At 44.5% G+C, this 24,625-nt stretch overlaps 1 protein-coding gene across 2 annotated transcripts in view; it reads left to right on the top strand.

Annotated features, from left to right (window-relative positions):
* The window catches only part of NOL4 (nucleolar protein 4), a 604,446-nt gene that overhangs the window by 507,675 nt on the left and 72,146 nt on the right, over positions 1–24,625 (top strand). The window contains exons 7-8 of one of the 2 annotated variants that reach the window (XM_078774531.1): positions 7,542–7,706; positions 18,779–18,970. In XM_078774531.1, coding sequence (XP_078630657.1) covers positions 7,542–7,706; positions 18,779–18,970 — 357 coding nt within the window. Of the gene's footprint in view, positions 1–7,538; positions 7,707–18,778; positions 18,971–24,625 lie in introns of both variants that reach the window. The other variant, XM_068110142.2, reaches the window with a different exon arrangement.

Raw genomic sequence — 24,625 nt, 5'->3', positions numbered from 1 at the left:
GCAGCTGGTAGAACATCCTGCAAAGCTCTCAATTATAGTGCGGCTAAAATTAGCGGCCGTGAAAGCCATGAAAACATGAAAAACACGGCAGCGGCTGCAGAAGCAGGTAACGTTCATGGCTCGTACATGTTTTTTTGTGTATGTACTGTATGTCCAGCTGATTTATGCATGGCTGCTGAAAGATGGGTTTCATAAATGTGTCAAGCTAGTGCTCATGAAAAAAAATATTTCACCCCTGAAAAACCGTGAATTCGTGGAACACGTCCGCGAATAGGAAAAAAACCACAATTTCGTGGAACACGGCCGCGAATCGGAAAAAAACGTGATTTTGCGGGACATTTTTCTGCGAACAGAGAAACAGGTCAAATTTTATCAACCGTGAATACGCGGAACCCGCGAATAGCGGAGCTGAGCCCCAGATATGTCTAGAAGCATGAAGGTTTGTGTAGAATGCGCCCGTCTACGAACTTTCGGCCTTTCTTGTGCCTATATCATCTGCAGTTGTTCCTGCAAGATATCAAAGTTCTCCAAATCTGTAATTGTGCAGAGGCATACCCCTTTCTTGTTGGTACGTTTCCAAGTATTTTCACGTTTCTGCGCATGCACGCCAAGCATTTAGGAACAGATTACCTTATTTTGAAAGTCATGTATTAACAAACCATTAGCGACGTGGTAATTCTCCTTGGAGTAGATAAGATTGTAGAATTTCAGATTTTAAACTCTTTTTTAACAGCTGAATTTGGACCCACAACCTCTGGAGTGCCATCGAAATGCATTCACCATTAAAACACCACCACCCTCAGTGGTGCAGGTGTAAAAAGGTTGGAATAGCATGTGATCGTGATGGTGTTTATTAACCTCAAAATAACTGTGAGTTATAATTAATATACTTGTACCCTCACCTTTTTTGAAACTTGGTGATGTGTTTTTAAAATCACCACAATTGATTTCAGTTTGCTGAGCACTCAAACGAAACGGGTTGTGCTAAATCGCCATTGCCATTCTATGCCTACCCAGCAGATATGGGCCATTTAAGCTGTGCATTTGATAGATGCCAATTACCTTGCCCCATGACATTATATCGTTGGTGGAGAGGATGTTCGTGGAGAGCCAAATGACAGTTTGTGAGGACGGTAGGGGACTTCTTTATTCAAGGGCTTGATTCATGTTGTGTTACAGCAGTCACCTGGAAAAGAGAGTGTGATTTCTCTACGTTTCACCAATTCTATCAAATGCGTAGTAAACTATCATCAAAATGCCAGTTTAACATCCATCCTAGGGACGGCACACACATTCATGAATGACCGTGCCTGTGAAACACCCAGATGATAGTTTATAGCCGGGTCGGTATTCAAACCCAGGCTGGACAGCTCAGAGGCAAATGTATTGCTTTGCTGATGCATCCTAAAGCATGCTCTTGTTTTTAGACATATCATTAAATAATTAATTTCTTTTTAAAATACAAGTTGGCACCGTGATTGATTCTGAAACATTTTGGTATTCTGCATGGTTGGGTTTCACTACATACGTTCAAGGAGGAAATGTGTTGTTCCTGTTTTGAACTTTTAAAAAAGTTTTTCAAAAGCTGATGGAATAACTTGTACATATATCACATTCAGCAGCAGGTCATTAAGGTGGTATCATTATACTAGGTTTACATGAATTACAAGTTCCTGAGTGGACAATGGACAAATCAACACATTGTATATGGAATGTAAACCTGGGATCAGGACATTGGGAGCTGTGTGCTCAGATGGGAATCAACAATGCATGCATATGACAACAGGGAATGCATCATAGCCTAATCTACATTTCATACACAAAATGATTCCATGTTTTATTCCCCCTCCAAATTTCCTCTTACTGTACGTACACCTTCCTTTCCCCCTTCCTTCCCTTATTATTCCAATTTGCATTCCATTTTCCCACCTCCAATCGAGCCCTTTTTTCCTTCCTGTCCCTCACTTATCATCTATCTTCCTCTTTTTTAGCTCAACTGGAACAAAGTTCAGGGGAGCTTATGCGATGGCACATCGTCCGTCCATCCATCCGTCAGTCCGTCTGTCAGTCCGTCCGTCCATCCGTCAGTCCGTCTGTCAGTCCGTCTGTCAGTCTGTTCGTCCATCCGTCAGTCCATCTGTCAGTCCGTCCATCCATCTGTCTGTCAGTCCGTCTGTCAGTCCGTCCGTCCATCCGTCAGTCCATCTGTCAGTCCGTCCATCCATCCGTCAGTCCGTCTGTCTGTCAGTCCGTCTGTCAGTCCGTGTGTCAGTCCGTCCGTCCATCCATCAGTCCATCTGTCCGTCCGTCCGTCCATCCGTCAGTCTGACTGTCAGTCCGTCCATCCATCTGTCAGTCTGTCAGTCTGTCAGTCCATCTGTCAGTCCGTCTGTCAGTCCGTCTGTCCATCCATCAGTCCATCTGTCCGTCCGTCCGTCCATCCGTCAGTCCGACTGTCAGTCCGTCCATCCATCTGTCAGTCTGTCAGTCCGTAAACGCGTGAAACTTCTTCTCCGAAACAGATGATGGGATTGCGACCAAATTTGGCACAAATGATATTTGTTGTGTTGTGACTAAAGTTGATTTACGGCATTAAAAAAAAAATTGGGATTGAAGGGGGTTTACCGAGGGTCAAAGTGCATCCAGGTTTGACCCCCCAAAATAGAAATTTCCTTTTTTTCTCAGAATCTACACACGCAATTCTGATTAAACTTGAGCACAACCTTATTCACCCGTGTTGTACCAAAGTTTGTTCACAGCATTAACAAAAAATCGGGCCATGAGGGGTCTATTGGGGGCTTTCTCCCCAAAATAGGTATTTGCTCTTTTCTCTGAAACTATTTACACATAGCCTGGTGTTGGCTTAGTGGTTGGGGTGCCGGCTCGGGATACCTAGGATCCTGGTGTTCGAATCCTGGTCGATCGCTGAATTAACACCAGGGGGGTTGACTCACCCTGTCATCCTTCCGAGGTCGGCAAATTGAGCACCAGTTCACTGGTAATTCCCTGTGTGTCGCAAGAGTCTACTAACAGGGTTGGTGGCAGGAAGGGCATCCGGCCGTAAAACATTGCTTCAAAAAGGGGACCATGGTGACCGAAAAATGCCAACCCCTGCTCTGCAGGGAAAAATGGCCTCTAAAGGTGGTTCTTTTCTTCTTTGTTCTGAAACTATTTACACAATTTCAATGAAACTTCACCACAACCTTAATTGTTCGTATGATTCTACATGCTGCCCTGTCTTCTAGCAACCATTGAAATTGGTTTAAAATACCTTTAGTCAATGTAGTATACTGTTTATTCTAGCAGATGAGGACCAGGGGTATTGCCCCTATGTTTAATTTAGCCAATGCCCTTTCCCTTGCATATGTAATATGTGGATCGATTTCCTTTGGTTAACCCTATCCTGCCACCACAATTACAGCACTGTTTTATATAATAACGTTATTTATTTTAATATGCCTAGTTTTTATGTGATGCCAATTATATATTTTTTATGAGAAAAGCTTTGCTATCCATCAGGAATCCAACATTTATGCGTTAATGTTATAGTTGAATGGCATCTTGCTCTGTTTGGATCTGATCCCTGTGGCTGTGTGAAGATTGACGGCCAGCGCAGGTTTTGAACAAACTGAATACTTCGATTCAATCTCGTGTTGCTGTTTGCTCTGGGAATTGCCATCCACTATATGACCATCTGGCAGAACACATTTCAAAACACCACGTTAGGCAGAGACAGGTCACGGATGTTTCACGCATGTGCCTCTTGCCGCACACACCTTTCTTTTGCCATCTGTCCTAAACCTTGAAATCATTTCTTGGGAATTTGAATATTAAAACTGTGTCATCTCATTTTATATATTATAGGGATACATAAGGTTGAAGGGCACGTATTCGCTTATTTGAGTGAGGTTGTGATGTTAATGTCCATGACACAAGTCAACTTACGAGTATATATATATATATATATATATATATATATATATTGTTACGGACGCGGTTAAAGATGTTATATTTGCCGAGCGGAGGCTCCGCGACCGAACAATTATTCCCCGACTCTAACACCCGATTTACCCCAAACTTTGGCCGGATCGCGCCACCGCTATTCAATCGGGAAAACTCTAAAGCGACCGAATGCAAAGAGGAAAAGGAATAAGACGAGAAGAGGGGTTGAAAATACTACTAAATTTATTTACTATTTACAGGCTCAAAATAACCAAGGAAGAAGGAAGGATAAGAAAATAATTTACAGAAGATATTAGATACACAGTGCAACGCTAGCTTACCTACAGTCTTAATTAACCCTGGGACAGAACAAACAAGGACAGACTCACGCGGGGAATGATGATAGGACTGGCAGGAGGTGAATGGCTGGAGGGAGAGGAAGGTCCACGGGTACTGCCGCACGATCGGCTCGTTGGGCAGCCGCCGTTCCTTTGTGGCCCTGCTCCAAACTGCCGTCCAGGCCCACGCTGCTGTGGCTGCAGTTTCGGTGGCTCGAGCTGCTGTAAACGCAGTTTCGGTGGCTCGAGCTGCTGTAAACGCAGTTTCGGTGGCTCGAGCTGCTGTAAACGCAGTTTCGGTGGCTCGAGCTGCAGCTCAACTCTGGACTTCTCTCGGACTCAACTCAAAGCGCCTCTCTTGGACTCAACTGCTTGGACTCCCTCTCGTCTCCCTGTAAAAGCTCATCTCCTTCGGGAAACGCCCTGCCGTGGGTTATATAGGCCCCGCCCCTCAACCTTTGCGAACCTCCCCGATCGCTCTTCCTCCACCCTCTCTAGCCAAACCCCTGGCTCATGGTTGGTCGAGTGGGGCTGGCTCACTCCTCCCCTCTATGACGAGGTGGAGACACGCCTTTCTTCTCCGACCCTGCCTCGTGGTCAATGGCGGTTATTGGAGGGGAGGTAATTTCCAATCGACGAAAGGGGGAATGGAGGTTTTGGGAATGGGAATGAAGGGAATCTATCTCTTTCACTGGTGCAATGGAGTATTTCAATTAATGGGAGACACAGCCTTACCCTAAAACACATAATAAGATATAACTTATTTCATATCTTATATAAGATATAAAGATATAACTTTCAAATAAGATATAACTTAAACACATAATAAGATAAGATATCTGACCAAAGTAAGTGTTTTGTGTGTCGGTTTATCTTTTTGTGTGATTAATGTTAGCTCTTTCACGAGCCTCGATCTTGTATACAAAAAAAAAAAAAAAAAAAAAAAAAACTATCGAACAGGGGTATTCTATGATTGGCTGACGTGCATGCTTTTGGACTAATTATGGGACGCCCTTTGACCTTTACACAGCTCCGGAGGCAGGAGGGGCCAGACTCGAGCAATAATAATAATACACACAATAAAAAAAATACAGTCCTCATATCCGCAACAATATATATCAGTCATTATGCGACTTCATACCATCAGTGGGGAACCGCCAGTAAGGTGTCCCATACAGCGATTGCTGCACCTTACTGGGAGCAATTATATATATATATATATATATATATATATATATATATATATATATATATATATATATATAATATATGTATATATATGTATATATATATATATATATATATATATATATATGTATATATATATATATATATATATATATATATATATATATATATATATATATATATATATATATATATACATATATCAAGAGATCTCAAAAAGATGTGGACGAATTCTGACCAAAGTAAGTGGATAGGTTGGTAAGGCGACAATGTGGTTCAGGTCCGGATCCAGATCTGGCCTATTGGCGGGATACAAAACAAAAACTGTTCAGCCTGGTGGAGGTGTGCGCTCTTCCGAGTGTGGTTCTAGTTTTTTACGTTTTTTAAAAATCGCTCCTAAAATTCCATCTTAGTACAGTTACTCTTCCTTAAGTAATTTTTATTCTTCCTACCATTTCATTTTTGTAAAGCATTTTGGGATTTTGCTAAAAATAAAGAGTGCTATATAAGGAAAAAAAACAAACGATTGGTTGATTGAATGAGACACAGTACACATTATTGTGGAAACCGAGCTCATTCTCAGATAAGGGTTTTCCTGGAGCCCGTGCAGGTTCCTCGATGATGCCAGATTCGTTGCCATCGCCCTCTATCTATACCATGTTCAACGGGGTTCCACTCAGGGAATTAATTTGGCCATTCATTGTCTCAAATGCTTCCTCCTTAAGCTAAGCAGTGATGATGCTTGCTCGATGTCTGTGTGCATTGTCATCAATCAAAATTAAGTTTGGCTTGTCATTTGAATGGAAGATGTCACCTTCGTACTTCAGAGCAGTGACGGTGCCATTCTCAATGACTTTGAGGTGTGTCCATCCATGCATTCTGATTCCAGCCCATATCATGGCAGATCCTGCTCCGTATCTACAATGTCCTGCAGCAAGCAGCAGAAATACATGTTTACAGTGCTGTCTCGATAATGTGGCAAGCCTGTGAGTATGATGACATTAATCTTTATCCATCAGTGTGGAGCATTTGGATCCATCGTTTATGATCAAGCTCATGTGATCCCACGGTAATATTAAGAATTCATAGTGTGTTGGGATGCCAGACATGTACATATTAATGCGCTTACTGAATTTGAACCGGTACCTTGAGGCTCTCTGTAAACAATTTTTTTACATTATGAAGAATATTTCTGAAGTGGAAAGTTTTCAAAAGTTTTCTGATCTGACACCATTTGAGCGTAGCAGTCCCCCCACAGGGACTGTTCCTTCACCTTCTTCGACCACCTGCATGTCTCCCGAAAAGACATGGCTTGGTTATTGATTCCACATATGGGAGAGAAAACTTTTAAAACACATTGAAGAACTGAAGGATATGATTGTTGAGTTACCCATTTCCAGGCATTCCGATGTTGGAACCCATCTGTGGATCGGTCCCATCGGCCGATGGGTCTGCGCCATCTGCGGATGTGTTGTTCACCTTGAAGGTGAACCCATCTGTGTTTCCTATGCATCAATGGTGGATGAGTATGTTTATTTGAACCTAAAAATAAGCAATTGATGTCATAAATGTTTATAAAGCAGTCCGTGACATGTGGTTTAATCTGTTAAACATTTAAAAATCATCTCTGTTAAATTCCTACCACATGTAATTCCAATGACTGTGTACCTGATTGAAGAGCACCATTCTGTCAACACATTCCTTCAAGGTGAACAACACATCCGCAGATGGCGCAGACCCATCGGCCGATGGGACCGATCCACAGATGGGTTCCAACACCGATACCTCGATTCATGTTTTCTTTACTTGATGTCAGGGTCTTACCTTTAATCCATCATCCTGTGCACAGAGTCCAACAAAACATGATTCCGTGCTCACATGTAAAAATATAGATGAATGCCAATACGTATCACAGATTATTTATTTATTTAAACCACTAACGATATCAATGTTGGCTAAGGTATTGATTATGACTAAAATCTTGGTGTTAAAATTCATTTCATTTTGATGTCATAACAGTTCTCACTCTTTCTCTTTTTTACTTCCATTTCTCCCACCCCCTACCCAAAGCAGTCTCCCACGAACAATCTATCCTATGAGCTTCATGGTCGGGCTGAAGTGGGGCTGGACGATGGGGGCTCAGCACGGGGAGAAGAAGAGGAAGAGGAGGAGCATGAGGAGGCAGAGAGAGGTAGCGAGATAGAAGGAGCTGACCCAGAAAGACTCAAAGCTTTCAATGTAAGTGGACCCTCCCACAGATCCCTCCCACAGATCCCTCCCACAGATCCTTCCCACAGATCTCCCGATGTCCCTGCTCTCATATGTTGTACTTGTGTGCTTCCCTCTCTCTCCCCATCTTGTCTCCCGCTCCCTTTATCTTAAGTTTTATGTGTCACTTTGTCTTTTTGTGATTAATGTTAGCTCTTACACGAGCCTCGATCTTGTATACAAAAAACAAACCCCAAAAAGGGGTTTTTTTTTATCAGCTGGCAGAATAACTCGATCATTGTGATACGTTCTGCATCTGAACCCAATTAAAATGTGATGGAAAATTGAAATCCAACAAATTATTTAAAATCCAACTGTGATCACAATACAACATCAGTAAGAAACCTGGAGCTTATACTTACTATCTTTCCGAGGCAGCATGAAGCCATCTGGTGCTGTCTGTAGTCTTGTGAACATAATACGTCTCCTTGGAGTCTTTTGCAAAAGTATCCTTTGGGCTCGTGCCAGGCTGATTATAGACCCTGATAATTAATGAAGGTAAAATAGTAATTTGAGTGAAAATCAGATATGTATATATGTACGTGTCTACAGGGAGCACCTTCTACACATCCACCCTATTTAGGCATCCATAATACAGTTAACGAGGTTTCTGAATTGCAGCCAGGAAAGAACATGTTATGGTTAAAATGCAACATTTGGCTCGGTTGCAATTGTGAAGGCTCGCTTGCCATATGATGCATTGTATCTTGAACATATTCTTTCCCAGCAATTCAGAAACTTTATTAACAAGGCCAGGGTGTTCCAAGGCACTGTTCTGGGCCCAAACATATATCTGATCTTCATAAATGATCTCTCTGACTCGCTGGAAAATCCCCTTTATCTATTTTCTGAGGACCCCACCCTCTGCCATGACATCCTCCATCCTTCAGACAGAAGGGCTGCGGCATCTTCCCTCTCTTCAGACGTTGAAAAAAGTCAACAAGATGGTCAAACACTTGGAATATGTCTATCAATCCTGATAAATGTCACACTCTCACTATCTCTCTGAAAGAACAGTCTGTCAAACCCTCCTATCTACTTTCTTAATCCTCTTGAGGAATTTCAGTCATTCAAACTCCTGGGTCTCACTATCAGCCATGATCTTTCTAGGGCAAACCACATTTTAACGTTGGCCTCCAAACCCAGCCGCCGACTGGGCATCCTTTATCTATTTTACAGTTAACGAGGTCCTTCTTTGGCACACCTGAACACCTATCCACCTACAAGGCCTTCGTTCGCAAGTTGATGGAGTACTTCTCTCCCCTCTGGGTTGGATCCCCTGCCTCACATCTTGCTCACTTGATGCTTTCACTATCATTGGAATCTCCACCAATGATGCTGAGTGTATGGGCCTATCCACTTTGCCATCGCAGACAGGTCGATCGTCTCTCTGTCTCCTTCCGCCTCCATTCTGGCCTTGCACCCTTTGCCCTTTCCTTGCACCCCACCCCAGCAGGTTTCTGCAGCGAACACATGGTCCACCATAAATCCAGGATCACTGCTCACCTCCATCATTTTTTCCTTTTTCCCCTCCTTTTCCTAAATCAAACTTGGTACAAATATGTATAATGATGTAATAATGTGGGTGGAGGCATTAATAGCAATCTAGCTCTAATAGTAATCTGTATAATAATGTGCTTACTACAGTATTTCATGTCATATTTTAAAATTCTGTGGAACCCCAACATCCATAGTGGATACGTTCCTGAAAAATGCTGCGAATAAAAATGACAAAAATGCAAATGTCGGGGCATTGTTGAAAATGGGGAAAAGATGGGATGAAGGGGGATAGGTTCCCAGCGGTTCATCATTCATAAGGGATTTATTTTTTAATTTTATAAACATGAATGCACATAATTACAGTTTCATTAAAAATGCTTACAAATAAAAAAAACAACAACAGTAGGTACTGTTTCCAATTTTTCTTGAAGATACGGTACAATTAAGAAGCCTGGTGTTGGCTTAGCGGTTAGGGTGCTGGCTTGGGATACCTAGGATCCTGGGTTCAAATCCTGGTCGATCGCTGAATTAACACCAGGGGGATTGACTCAGCCTGTCATCCTTCTGAGGTCGGCAAATTGAGTACCAATTCACTTGCAATTCCCTGTGTGTCGCAAGAGTCGACTAACAGGGTTGGCGGCAGTAAGGGCATCCGGCCATAAAACATTGCTTCAAAAAGGGGACCATGGTGCCCGAAAAAGGCCAACCCCCACTCTCTGGGGGAAAATGGCCTCTAAAGGTGGTTCTTCTTTCTTCATACGGTACAATTAAGGTAGGGGGGTGGTGGCGAGGTGGTTTTATGCATGACATGTGGAAGATGCTTTTAGAAGTGTTATATGCACGCAGCTGGTGGGAATGTTTTTTGTACCCGCGAATATGCGAAGCACAGGGCGCAAATGGAGAAGCAGGTCGCATTTTATGAACCGTGAATATGCGGGTTCAGCGAATATCGAATCTGCAAATGTCGGGGTTTTACTGTACGGTTTACGTTTACTGTACGGTTACTGTAATTTTACTGTCGGGGTCTTCAAGAGAAAACTTCCAGAATGTTCTGACTGGAATAAAAATCTGTCAACCAAGAATCTTCATAGTCCACTTGAGTTTTAATTCAATTTGAGAAGGAAGTTAACATGGTTAATCAACGTTTTCCGTGTGTAGTTGTGGTCATGTTTGAAACTACACACACACATTCCAATGTTATTTGCTCTACATTTCCCCTGCAGCCACAACAAAGATGAGAAAGCAATCAGTATTGACTTCTGGCATGCTTTATTTATTTATTTTGGACAGTTTCTCAGGCTTAAGTAGATCTTTTACATGCATGACAGTGCAAGATAAGGACATGGAAACTCAATGTACTTTTACATAAATTACAAGGATATCAGGAGAAAGTAATACAGGATAGCACCTTTGAGCTGTTTGGCCTATGTTGCAATATCAAACCAGCTACAAACTGTCACATCCCTGTCCCCCATGCAGGGCGATGCATTAATGTGTGTCCTGTCCATCGGAAATAAGTTAAGCCGGAAGATCCATCTGCCAGTACTGGTTATTGGTAGACGTCAAACATCATACAATGTCTATTTCTAAAGAGCAGGCGAGTCATTACCAAGCCTCTGAATAAATTCCATATTCCTGCCTCATTCATTCAAATATTGGCCTGCCCTGCTGGTTCAAAAAATACTTTGACAGGAACACTTCCACAGCCAACTTCACAAGAAAGTGGGAATAATTGGGCCTTTCAAACATGTAGTTGTGGTCATAGGAGAAACCAACACAATAACTTATTTCAACAAAGCATCATGGATTCATGAGAAATTTGCTCTGAAGGGAATAAAAAACAAATGCACAGTTTTATGTGACATAAGGTACAAGTAGAAGTATGACTGATGTTGAAACTTATAGTTAACTTGTACATTTATATTTTATATTATATATATATAATATATATATATATATATATATATATATACAGTATATATATATATATATATATATATATACATATATATATATATATATATATATATATATATATATATATATATATATATATATATATATATATATTGTTACCGATCGCGGTTTAGATGTTATGATGACCGAGCGGTGGTGTATTTAACCGCGACCTAACAGGATCCCCGACTCACCCAATTCCACCCAAACGTTGGCCGGATCGCACCGCAGCTAGTCAATGAGGGAAAAGACGAAAACGACGCAATGCAAAGAGGAAAACGAAGGCAAAGAAAGGTTTGGAAATACTACTAAATTTATTGACTATTTACACACAAGCAAAAAGAAAGCAGTCACGTTTATTTACAAGCACATAAGACGCAGGTGACACAGGGAAAATACTAGCTTACCTACAGTCTTAATTAACCCAGGACAGAACAAACAAAAGGCAGACTCACGCGGGGAATGACAGGAATGGCAGGAGGTGGATGGCTGGAGGTGAATGCTTGGTGGAGCCAACGCGGAGCTTGGTGGAGCTTTGGTGGAGGTGAACGCTTGGTGGAGCCAACGCGGAGCTTGGTGGAGCTGAACGCTTGGTGGAGCCAACACGGAGCTTGGGGGGTTGGTGTGACGGGTTCTCTCTCCTTCCCTCACAAGCTTCAGGACTCTTTCTCTCTCTTTCTTAGTCCCACCCAGTCCAACAACTTCCTCTCTTGCTTAGTCCAACTCAAGGCCTTCCTGTCTTCTGATCTCCTCCCTCCTCGACTCCTCACCGCAACCAACGCAACCACTGACCGCCACCACCGACTCCTCACCGCAACCAACTGACCACCGACTCCACTGCCTGACTCTTCACGACTCTCTCTTGACGACCAACTCTTTGTGACCAACCTTTTTGTGACCAACTCTTTGTGACCAACTCTTTGTGACCAACTCCCTTGCTTCCTGCGTGCGCGCCTTTATAACGCCTCCGGCGATTAAGCCGCCGGCCTTTTGGACACGCCCATCGGGGTGCTCACCTCGGCCCTGGTTGGTCGCGCGACCCTCTGGCTCCGCCCTTGATGACGACGGGCGGGCACGCCTTTCTTCTCCGACGAGAGCACAGGTTCAATGGCGGTTATTGGAGGGGAGGTAATTCGGCAATCGAGGCCCGGCAATGACGAGAGGGGATGTAATATGGGCAATCGAGGCTTGGCAATCACGAGAGGGGATGTAAAAGGGAATGGAGATTTTGGGGATGGGAAGGAAAGGGGATCTATTCTCTTTCACTGGTGCAATGGAGTACTTTAATTAATGGGAGACACAGCCTTACTCTAAAACACAGAATAAGAGATAACTATCAACAGGGGTATTCTATTATTTGGCTGATGTGTATGCTTGTGGACTAATTATGGGATGCCCTTTCACCTTTACACAGCTCCGGAGGTAGGGGGGCGCAGAATAAACAATAATAATAATAGTACAGCACACAATCAAAAAATATACAGTCCTCATCTCCGCAACACTGCACCCTCCTCCTCTTAGGCACGTCCCGGGCCTACAACTTTTACTTTTAGTGTGACACGTAGGTGTAGTTCCCTCTATTTTTAACCTGACCCTGAGTGCGACAGTTTTAAAACATAAATAAATGTGTCCCGCTGCTCCATTGCACCCTGCCTAACAGACTTACGCCCACAGTTAACCAAATTGCGGAATGGTCTTCAAACTACACACTGACGGTGGGAATCATTATTTACACTTGACGCTACTTTTATTTACAAGACTAACCCAGGACCTGTAATTGTTCTTTCTGGGGGGGAGACAGTCTGCTCTGCATCGACGCACCATGAAAGCACCCAAAAACGCACCAATACAAGCACCCTCAAGCACCAATCGGTGCAGTCACCATAGTTCATCAGTGTTCAATCAAAATAAAATCAACAACCCCTAACCCTGCAGGTGATCTCTTGCTCTTCGGCTCCCTCTGCTGGTTATTATTATTTCTTCCAGTTGTTGTCTTTTCCTTCATTTTCTTACTGGCGGCCTATTTGAACTGAAAAATGCACCCAATGTGTCCTTTTTATTTGATTTTATTTATAGCCCACAGGGCCGACTAGTGTGGTTCACCTGTGGGGCATCGGTGCCCTGTGGCCAAGGTCCGCCAGCAAGATTTCGGGCCCTCATGGCCGGTTCCAGCAGAGGGGCCATGCCCCAACCCATGGGGTCCATAAGTGGTGCTCGGCCACAGACATGTGGTCCATAATGTGGTGCATCGATGCAGACAGCTGGTTCTGGGAATTTCGGGCGCACAATGGCCGACCCACGCACGCTCCCCTCGGCATCCAGTGGCGCACAGGTCATGTGGGAGACAAAAGGGGAAAGACAATTGAGCGAGGGGTAAGGTCACAAGGGTACACATCAATAAGGCAATGCAAGGCGAAATGCGTACGGAGGGCGAAGGGAGAAAGCTCGTCCCTACCGTACGTCACCCCCCTGACACCTACCCTACCCTTGCCCTTACCCCATATGTACGAAAATCTACACATTTACAAATTCGTCACTACTGTCATGTCTTCCCCATATTTCCTCTATACCAAATTCGTCGCCACAATCCCTCTACTTCAAAATTTGCCATCACCCAATTCGTCATCAATCCTCATAAGGAGGGAGAGATGGAATTACGCACAATTTCACACCCACGTCATGATGCGTCTCACAATCCAAACATTTGCACAGTAAAAATAATTAAACATGGCATGGTGCGGAGTACCTGTCACCTCAGGTGAGTGGATGCAGATGGTGCGAGGAGACTTCATCCTAACTACTTTCTAAATGACATTAACACACTTTACACTACCCGGGGTCTCTCCCTGCCAATCCATTGGCCAACTTACACTATGGGTTCTAAAAACCAATTCCCATTGACCAAACTGTGGTGCTTCTCAATTTGGGGTCTCACTCCCCCGATTCATCTCCCAGTGCCTCGCACAATTTCTGGGCTGCGACGTGTAGCTCTCCCAGCAGGTCTACCCACCTGCACACCTCCACCACTGCAGTTGCCTCCGAGCTTACCTGCTCCTTACCCTAACCTAACTACCTGGGGAAGGCCCTCTGGCGCTCTCCCCACTCGGTGCCCTCTCTGGCACTGGGCTACCCGGGTCCGTCCTCCGGATCCTCGGGCCCCATCCACAACTCTACCGGCTCCCAGAGCCCACCTGCGGCCTCACCTGGCCGACATCCGCACAGTGGTGGAGCGCCCAACCAACTACACACACTAACAGGCTACACGCCCAGCCATTTCCACAACACTAATGCACCCATCCAAAGACCATTCTCTCACCCGCACCACAGATGCCAATATCCAACCACAATTTACCTGTACCCTCTACCTAACACTTACACTACCCGCCCCGGGTATCCGTGATGGGGGTCCACTCTTACCCCATTCACACCTTCGCACCATCCACTCCACTCCACAATTTCCACCATACTCACTCCACGACCATCCATTCCAATACTCCATTTATTCCACACAGCCACATACACCTGTTGTTGCACACCTGTGCAATGACCTGGTGCCACCTGCACCCTCCTCCTCTTCCTGGACCAGTTGGTCAACACAACACACATCACCATTACTCACTCATACACTGCTCCACACACCTGTTCAGTTGCACACCTGTGCAATCACACCTGTCCAATTCTCAACCACACGGCATCATCTCATCTAGCTACTCCCCTCTGAAACTTGCGCTTCCCAGTCGTCCCTTTAAACTATTGCGCTCCCTCGTCATTATAATCCACACTAATCTACCTGCGTCCCCACTACAGGTATCAGTCACTAACTAAACTTAACGTTACCTAATGTCATCTTCGCTAGATCCCTACACACAATATAACCTAACCCACCCGGGCTAGTTTCCACTGCCATACACCCCATAAGCTATAGCGCATTTGCCCCCCGTCTGTGAGGGATGGTGGATTTGCCATCCCACCACATCGGGGAGGTCCTTCTATCAATTTCGCTCGTCCAAATCCAACAAATCAAAAATTTTCCATTTACTACCAATTCTACCCACTATTATAAATTTTACTTTTTTTTCTAATTTCGGGGCCAAAACACTATCCTCATCACCCGTCTACTTATTAGATCCTCTCGGTGCGCCGTGACATCATTAAACTCGGTTCGTAAAGCCGAGCAATGAATTCGGGTGGTTTGGTCGCCTGCAGGTTGAATCCGTCCGGCTTTCGGTTCAAGGGAGGTGGTTTGGTTGGACCGAGGCTCCACGCACCATCTCGGCGCGGCACCTTGCGGTCCTGGGCCCGATGGCTCAATCTCCCCCCGTCGGAACCCGGTCCCCACGAGGGGGCACCATCCTGCTTCCTCCCACTCGCCCTTGAACCGGACCGGTCGCCTCGCCCGACAAAGCCCGGACTCGACCGTGCGGGGCGGGGCCAAGCCCGAATCGGCGACGACGCTTCGAAGAGAAGCGACGCAGCATCGACCCGCACCGGGCCTCGCACCCAACAAAGCACCCCGCGCCCCGAGTGCTCGCATCGGCTATCCGTCGCCCTAACCACTAACCCGGTTACCGTCGATGCTTTACTTGCATGCTCACACGCATACGCTACCCCTTTCACCCTCACAAAACCTGGCGTTCCAACGCCGTCCGTACATTCCACCAACGCTCTCTCTGTTACACACCACACCTCTCGCGCACACTTCAGTCCACACCTCTCCTCCGTTACGTCCTCCATAACACTCACCATGGGCGTGCACTCCGTATTGCTCTCACTCCCTGTGTCACACCCCGTACACACCGACGTGCATTCTCGCTCGCACTCGGTTTCACTCCCACACTTTATAACACACCCACTCGCCGACGCACACTTTTTCCTCCCACGCGTGCCATTCCACTCACACGGGACCCTTCACCAACGCCCGGATGCCTCCTCGATCCCAAGCGCGCGAAAATTCTTTTGTCGCCAAACATCCTCTTACAAAATCTACCCGCACAATACACAACAGCACGACTCACCTGGGGGATCCGTTTCTCCACGCGAACCTGCAAACTTCCATTCGGGTTAAGCACAGCATCGTGATGTGAGCAGGGACTTTGTACATAATCCATTTCTCCCTGCAATTCCCGGGCTACCTCCGTCATCTCTTCAATTTTAATTCCCAGCACTGCTTTTTCTTTATTTACCTCGACGACCGCTGGCTTTAATAAAACACCCTCTACCTCATCGGTCGCCGGCTTTTCCAAACCCCGGGTCGCGATTTCTACCCCCGTCATTGTACCCGTGCTTTCCTCCGCTTCGCTCAACCAGCGCTTTTCGACCCGCTTTACCTCCTCGTGCACCCCTGGGACCCCTTCGCCCAACTTGCGGTCTCTGTCCCTCTGCTCCCTTTCCTTCCTATCGGCCCTCATTCCGTTTATTGTTGCTTCAATTCGCTCACTCCGAGCCTCTATACTGTTTTTCAAACCTCCAATTTGGTCTCCCATTTGTCCCATAAGGGCCCTCATTTGCAGGAAAAAAAGGTTCGAATCCACCAGCGGCGCTGCTACGGTCGCGGGCGTCGTGGCCATGTGTGAGGCGCCATTTTGCGCGCCCGTAACCTCGTGCGCGAGGGCGCCATTATGTGCGCCTGATACCCCCTCAACCGCCTCCTCATTGCTCCCCTCCATTTGATCCTGGGTTACTCCTAACCCCTCTTCTAGCTCACCCACCGGCATTCGATCGCCTTGACCAGCCATGGCGCGATTTCAAAATTCGGGTTTTATAAAACAAAACAAATTTCGGCCGCTCCAAATTTTGACCAAATTTTTTCTAGATGTTTTAAAAATTTGGTTCGGGCCCCGAATCTCACTCCCAGACACCAATTGTTACCGATCGCGGTTTAGATGTTATGATGACCGAGCGGTGGTGTATTTAACCGCGACCTAACAGGATCCCCGACTCACCCGATTCCACCCAAACGTTGGCCGGATCGCACCGCAGCTAGTCAATGAGGGAAAAGACGAAAACGACGCAATGCAAAGAGGAAAACGAAGGCAAAGAAAGGTTTGGAAATACTACTAAATTTATTGACTATTTACACACAAGCAAAAAGAAAGCAGTCACGTTTATTTACAAGCACATAAGACGCAGGTGACACAGGGAAAATACTAGCTTACCTACAGTCTTAATTAACCCAGGACAGAACAAACAAAAGGCAGACTCACGCGGGGAATGGCAGGAGGTGGATGGCTGGAGCTGAACGCTTGGTGGAGCCAACGCGGAGCTTGGTGGAGCTTTGGTGGAGGTGAACGCTTGGTGGAGCCAACGCGGAGCTTGGTGGAGCCAACGCGGAGCTTGGGGGGTTGGTGTGACGGGTTCTCTCTCCTTCCCTCACAAGCTTCAGGACTCTTTCTCTCTCTTTCTTAGTCCCACCCAGTCCAACAACTTCCTCTCTTGCTTAGTCTAACTCAAGGCCTTCCTGTCTTCTGATCTCCTCCCTCCTCGACTCCTCACCGCAACCAACGCAACCACTGACCGCCACCACCGACTCCTCACCGCAACCAACTGACCACCGACTCCACTGCCTGACTCTTCACGACTCTCTCTTGACGACCAACTCTTTGTGACCAACCTTTTTGTGACCAACTCTTTGTGACCAACTCTTTGTGACCAACTCCCTTGCTTCCTGCGTGCGCGCCTTTATAACGCCTCCGGCGATTAAGCCGCCGGCCTTTTGGACACGCCCATCGGGGTGCTCACCTCGGCCCTGGTTGGTCGCGCGACCCTCTGGCTCCGCCCTTGATGACGACGGGCGGGCACGCCTTTCTTCTCCGACGAGAGCACAGGTTCAATGGCGGTTATTGGAGGGGAGGTAATTCGGCAATCGAGGCCCGGCAATGACGAGAGGGGATGTAATATGGGCAATCGAGGCTTGGCAATCACGAGAGGGGATGTAAAAGGGAATGGAGATTTTGGGGATGGGAAGGAAAGGGGATCTATTCTCTTTCACTGGTGCAATGGAGTACTTTAATTAATGGGAGACACAGCCTTACTCTAAAACACAGAATAAGAGATAACTATCAACAGGGGTATTCTATTATTTGGCTGATGTGTATGCTTGTGGACTAATTATGGGATGCCCTTTCACCTTTACACAGCTCCGGAGGTAGGGGGCGCAGAATAAACAATAATAATAATAGTACAGCACACAATCAAAAAATATACAGTCCTCATCTCCGCAACAATATATATATATATATATATATATATATATATATATATATATATATATATATATATATATATATATATATACCGGTGTGTACCCCAGTTTAGAATAGGTACACCGTATCCCTGCATGTCGTAAGAGGCGACTCAAAGGGTTGGCGTCAGGAAGGGCATCCGGCCATATAAACATTGCCTCAAAAATAGAACCATGACAATTTGGAGAAGATTGTCATGGGGACCGCAAGGCTAACCCCCGCTCTTGCAGGGAAAATGGCCTTAAAATGCATGTTGTTGTTGTGTATATATATATATATATATATATGTATATATCTCCCTTTCTAATACGTGCTTTTTTTGTTTGTTTGTTTGCCCTCCCCCAGATGTTCGTACGACTCTTTGTCGATGAAAATCTGGACCGCAGTGTGCCAATCTCAAAGCAACCCAAAGAGAAGGTGCAGGCTATCCTGGCATCGTGTGCCCGGCAATTTCCTGAGTTTCAGGAGCGAGCACGCAAGCGCATCCGCACATATCTCAAGTCATGCCGTCGATTACGTCGCAGTGGTCTTGAACTGGTCAGTTGCATTCGCTGAATTCATATTTATGGTGACATCACAAAAACATTCACCTCATTTTCTACTTTTCAATATTTCTAATTCTCTTATTAAGCTTTTCTATGAACCTTGACCTCTGTGCGCAAAAGCTAACCAGACCCCAGGTATGCATGTTCCCTGTACTGCTACAGAGAGCATGACAAATTGTTGCAATTTTTCTCAGAGATGGCTGAACGGGTCTTGGTCAAACTTTCAGAGGTCCATCAGTGAGTGTCTGGGGGTGTTTCAGGCACAAAAAAAAAAAAATTCTGAAATAATAACGTTCGTTTTTTTGGATTAAAAAAAAATCGCTCGATAGTGCCTCAGCCTTTTTTTAATGAATAACAGTTATATACAAGTACACATTCGCATAAATAAATACAAAACAATCACCAGACATTTGAACACAAATAAATCAAACAATTCCGGAAGTGTACGAAGTTGGTAGTTAGGCTTCCTCTTCTTCTTCCTGATCGGCATCACACTTAACTCAGAAACGTGATGAACGGCACATTCACCAGCATATATTCAACGAAAAGGTGATGAACCCCCTTCCACTAAACCCCACTCCCTTCCTCACCCCTCCCTCTCCTGCCTCCCCCAGCCCTAATAAATTACTCCGTCTAGTGCTTTATAAATTAGAACTTTTCAGCTAATTATTGTTTAAGACATGGAAACTCTCATGTCATTTCATTAACTTGCCAAACCCCTTGTTCCTTTCTTCCTTTCCCTTACCTCTTTATCATTGCACAAAGTGTGGCATTTTGTTTCCATGCACTCAGCACGGCTCGTTAACACATGTTCTTTCCCAACAATGCTCAAACATTCTGACAGCCCACGGTCTCGTGTCATATCCAAGCACATCCTTCTGTAATATTCACTCTCAAGCCCTTTGCAAAGTTCTGCAGAAGAACCACAAAAAGCTGTCACTTTAACTTCCTCACCTCTGACCCTTCTCCACCAGATCATCCATCTCGTTTGGCAATTCGCGTACTAGCGGAACTGCTCCAGCGTTGACATGTCCATTACTTGTGATGAAAGTACAACTTCCGATCCCTGCAGTGTAATTATTTCATATTCACGATCCCTGCTGTGCGACTGTTATTTCCGCCCCAATTTTTCTCTGCCTTTACCCGACGGATGATGTCAATGCAATTAATGTGAGCAAAAACAAGAAAGGATGTACTCACCTTGAAACATTGTATCCTTTGACTTCGTTTGGTAAAACACAGCAGTGATTTACTTTTTGCACTAAAAGGATACAATGTTGTAGTGTTCTGTGCATAACTAAGTAATTTTATGGAGGTTTGGAGTTCACAACTGAAGGCTGAGCATTAGATAGTGAACAAGATGTATATTTGTAAAATTGAGAATTTTTCAAATGATCATGAATGAACAAACCTCTTCACTTTACATTATTGCATATTGTAATCCAATTAAGCGGCAAATCCAACAAAATCAACATCATCAATTTCTCTTTGGGGCCATCTTAATTATAACATGCACAATAATGGTGGATACACACACACACAATAATGGTTTTAACATATACACACACACACACACAAGCACACACGCACACACACACACATACACACACACATACACACACACATACACACACACACATACACACATACACACATACACACACACACACACACACATACACACACATACACACACACATACACACACATACACACACATACACACACATACACACACACATACACACACACATACACACACACATACACACACACATACACACACAACGGAGGTGGATACTGTGAGACCTGGTAGATTTCCATTCCATCCCCTGAAACCAACTGACTTGTGGAGATAGTATACAACAACAGCGACTTGCATGCACACACATGTACACACACCACATGCACACACACACATACACCCATGGAGATGGATGCTTTGGGAGGAGGGGGAGGGGGGGGGGCATGCTCCGTTCTACCTTCTGGGGCCGGCATGTGGAGGTGACGGCCAGCAACATTATGCATGCACGCACATGTAGGTTCACACATATGTACAGACGTACATGTACACACTCACATGCACGCATACACGGAGGTAGATACTTTGAGACCTAGGAGGGCTCCATTCCACCTTCTGAAACCAACATGTGGATATACCAACCAAGGACACACACACACACACACACACACACACACACACACACACACACACACACACACACACACCTCTATATAAAGTAATATTCAAGCAGGTCTCCATGCTTTAATACAACAGTGCAATGATTTAACCGTGGACTAAACAAAAAATACACAGGTGCCGGCGGACAGCAGTTGCATCACTCTCTGCTGATCTGGAAATGAGATGCTGGTCTGATAAATGGACCAAGTCCTTCAATGCTGCAAAATCTCCAAGTTCACTCTGTTGCTCTTGAAGGATAGACAAACAAAACTCGCCTGTCTATTTCCATGGTCAGCCACCAGAAGTGGTTCAGTCTCTTAAATCTCTTGGCCTCAGCTATGTTAAATGCTAAATTCAAATTCCTAGACATTTTGCTGTTTAGTCAATCTTCCATATTTTATATTTTATATTTTATATTTTATATCTTTTTATATTGTTTTCTTATTCCCTTTGTGTTTTATCTGTTAATGATGATCAACTTACGTTGTCACCAAAGAATAATTTCCCTGAACATGGGACAATAAAGATTTATTATTACAATTATTAAATTATGACAAATGGGAATAAAGTTGAATTTGACGCATTTTGCAACTTGAAAAAACACCCTGTCTTATGGAAGTGTGAATTAAGATGACAGTGCAGAAGGAGGGATGTAGGGTAGCAAGAAGGAAGCCATTACTCAAAAAAACCCGCATTTAGTCCCATTTGATGTATTGCAACAAAGAACACTCTGTAGATTCTGAATCCATATGGCAAAAAGTTTTGTGCTCTGACGAAATCAAGATGGACATTTTTGGCCTAAATGCAAAACGTTACGTTTGGTGCAAACCCAACACAGCACATCACCCAAAGAACACCATCCCTACTGTGAAGCATGATGGTGGCAGCATCATGTTATGGGGATGGTTCTCATCAGCAGGGACTGGAGCACTTGTCAAGATAGAAGAAAAAATGGATAGAACAAAATACTGAAAAATCCAAGAGGAAAACCTGCTGCCCTCTGCAAGAAAGCTGAAATTGGGGGGGGGGGGGGGGGGTTCACCTTTCAGCATGACAACCTGAACAGTTTTGTGCAGCAGAATGGGCAAATATTGCCCAATCAAGGTGTGCAAAGTTGATATAGACCTATCCCAACAGACTCACAGCTGTAATTGCTATCAAAGATGCTTCCAGTAGGTATTAACTCAGGGGGGTGGACACTTATCCAACCAAGATATTATATTTCTGTATTCTAAATAAAATTTTCTGAAATTTGTAGAACTTGATTTTCACTTGAAAGTTGTGGGTTACGATGTGTAAATAAACGTGGATAAAGCCTGATTGATATACTGTGTGTGTATGTATGTATATATATATATATATACACACACACGAGTATATACCGGTATGCATGCATACCTATGAAAGGAAAAAATCTCTCTCTCTCTCTTTGTTTTTATGTGTTCTATGCACAGTCACATAATATTTTAAGTTCCAAACTCGGGGTACAAATACAACTGTGTGTGTGTGTGTGTGGTGTGGGGGGGGGGGGGGGGGTTTGTACAACTTTGTAACATAGGTTATGTGGCCACAGCCTCACGTGGGGGTGTGGGTGCCGGAGGGGGAAGGGAGTGAATAGATTCCCTATGTAAGTGTGTAAATGTGCCACATGGGGATGGTAGCAGAGGGTATTACAATTGCCTTTTTTGGAGCATTGCTGAGGTTAAAGCTCTCTTCGCACGGGTAAATTGATCCTCCTCCAATCCCCTTCCGTTCCCCTGCCCCTCCTTTCAGTCGGCTTGTTCTTGTCGCATACACAATTCATCCATGAAGTTTTGTAATAAGTCATCCACAACGTTTTGAAAGATCATGCTGTGTATCGTTTTTGGCCCTGTCACTCAATGGTGACGAACCACTGGGATTTGAAAAAAATTCTCGTATCCCAATCCGGATTCTGTTTCATTACTAAAATCAAATCAACTTGTCCTTGTCACACACCCAACCTGTCCAACCAAGTTTCTCCAAATCCGTTCATAATCTTTTTTACATATTGTGCTATATATTGGTTTTAGCCCGATCACTTAATGATGAAGAATCTCTTTTAAAATTCTCATATCCAGATCCTTATCCAAATCTTTACCAAAATCTAATCAATTGGTCCTTGTCGCATACTCAACCTCCCTACCAAATCCGTCCACAACTTTTTGAGATATTCTGCACACAAACAAGCAGACAAACAAACAGACAGGGGTGAAAACATAACCTCGTCCATCGCATATGGCGGAGGTAAAGAGTGCAGACTAAGAAGTAGATGAAATCCGGGCCGAGAAAGTTGACAGTCTCGATGAGAGTAGAAGACTTATTGGGTGAGAATGGGGGACAAATTGGGGGTGGCAATGGACCACAGCGTATTGAATGGAAGAGGCATGGAAGGACTTCTCAGGAAGGCAATTACACAAATAAGATAATCGTGGGGTACAGAATTGCAATGAGGAAGGAATTATTGACCTAATGAGGGAAATGATGAATGTATCCCTGCATATAAGTGTACGACATGGTAAAGCTCATTTTGGAGACAGAGGGTGGGGTAGGACAAATGGTTGTGAGGATAGCGGTTACAAGATCAGGGCAAAGGCAAGAGAGGCCACCATGGCTGCCAATCTTGGAGAAGTCAACCATTATCTTGAAGCTTGTGGAAAATGTCAATGATCCTTCGTAGAACTACAACCTACAGTGGTGAAGTGTAATCAAATGTATTGCAGATGAAGACCTTATAAACCGTGACAAGATGAAAAGTGATGAAGAATATGGATTTTTCTTTTTTGTATACAAGGTCGAGGCTCGTGTAAGAGCTAACATTGATCACAAAAAGACAAACTGACACATAAAACATATGATAAAGGGGGCGTGAGAACAAGATGGAGAGCAGGGACATCGGGAGATCTGTGGGAGGGAGAGGGCTTGGGGGGAGGATTTACATGATGGCAAAGCAGTATCTAAATGGAGTTTCTAATCCCAGCGCAGAACCTAGCAGTCTGTATTGCCGACACAAGAAAATAAATAAAAAAAAGAATAAAATGCATAGTTATCTGCCGTAAAGGGTAACAAGGTGCTGATGTGTCGTGCTTTACCTTTCCTCAGAGCTAAATAGCTTCCTCCAATGAAGGGTAAAACCTGAAATGATCAGTGCCATGTGATCCTTCACGACCGTTAACTCTAACCATTTTATTCTGATGGATGGATTGTTCCATACTATGTGGAATCATCAGTTAAATGGTGAAGACAGTTTTCTAAAGAGACTGGCAGGTAGCTGTCCTTCGTGACATCAACTTCTTGCATGAGTGTATGGATGAACAGATTCCCTCAAGGGCAACATGTTTGCATGCATTGAGGAAGCCATCGTTCCATACGAGAATTAGGGGACCACATCTGCCATAGCTGAGCTTTTGGCAGCCAGCGACGAGATCAGCTCCAACATTCACTTTG

Source organism: Myxine glutinosa, chromosome 3, assembly GCF_964187855.1.
Source record: "Myxine glutinosa chromosome 3, kmMyxGlut1.1, whole genome shotgun sequence".
In the NCBI taxonomy this organism is placed as follows: domain Eukaryota; kingdom Metazoa; phylum Chordata; class Myxini; order Myxiniformes; family Myxinidae; genus Myxine; species Myxine glutinosa.
Note: the sequence above shows the minus strand (reverse complement) of the source record. Positions and strands in the feature narration are given on the sequence as shown.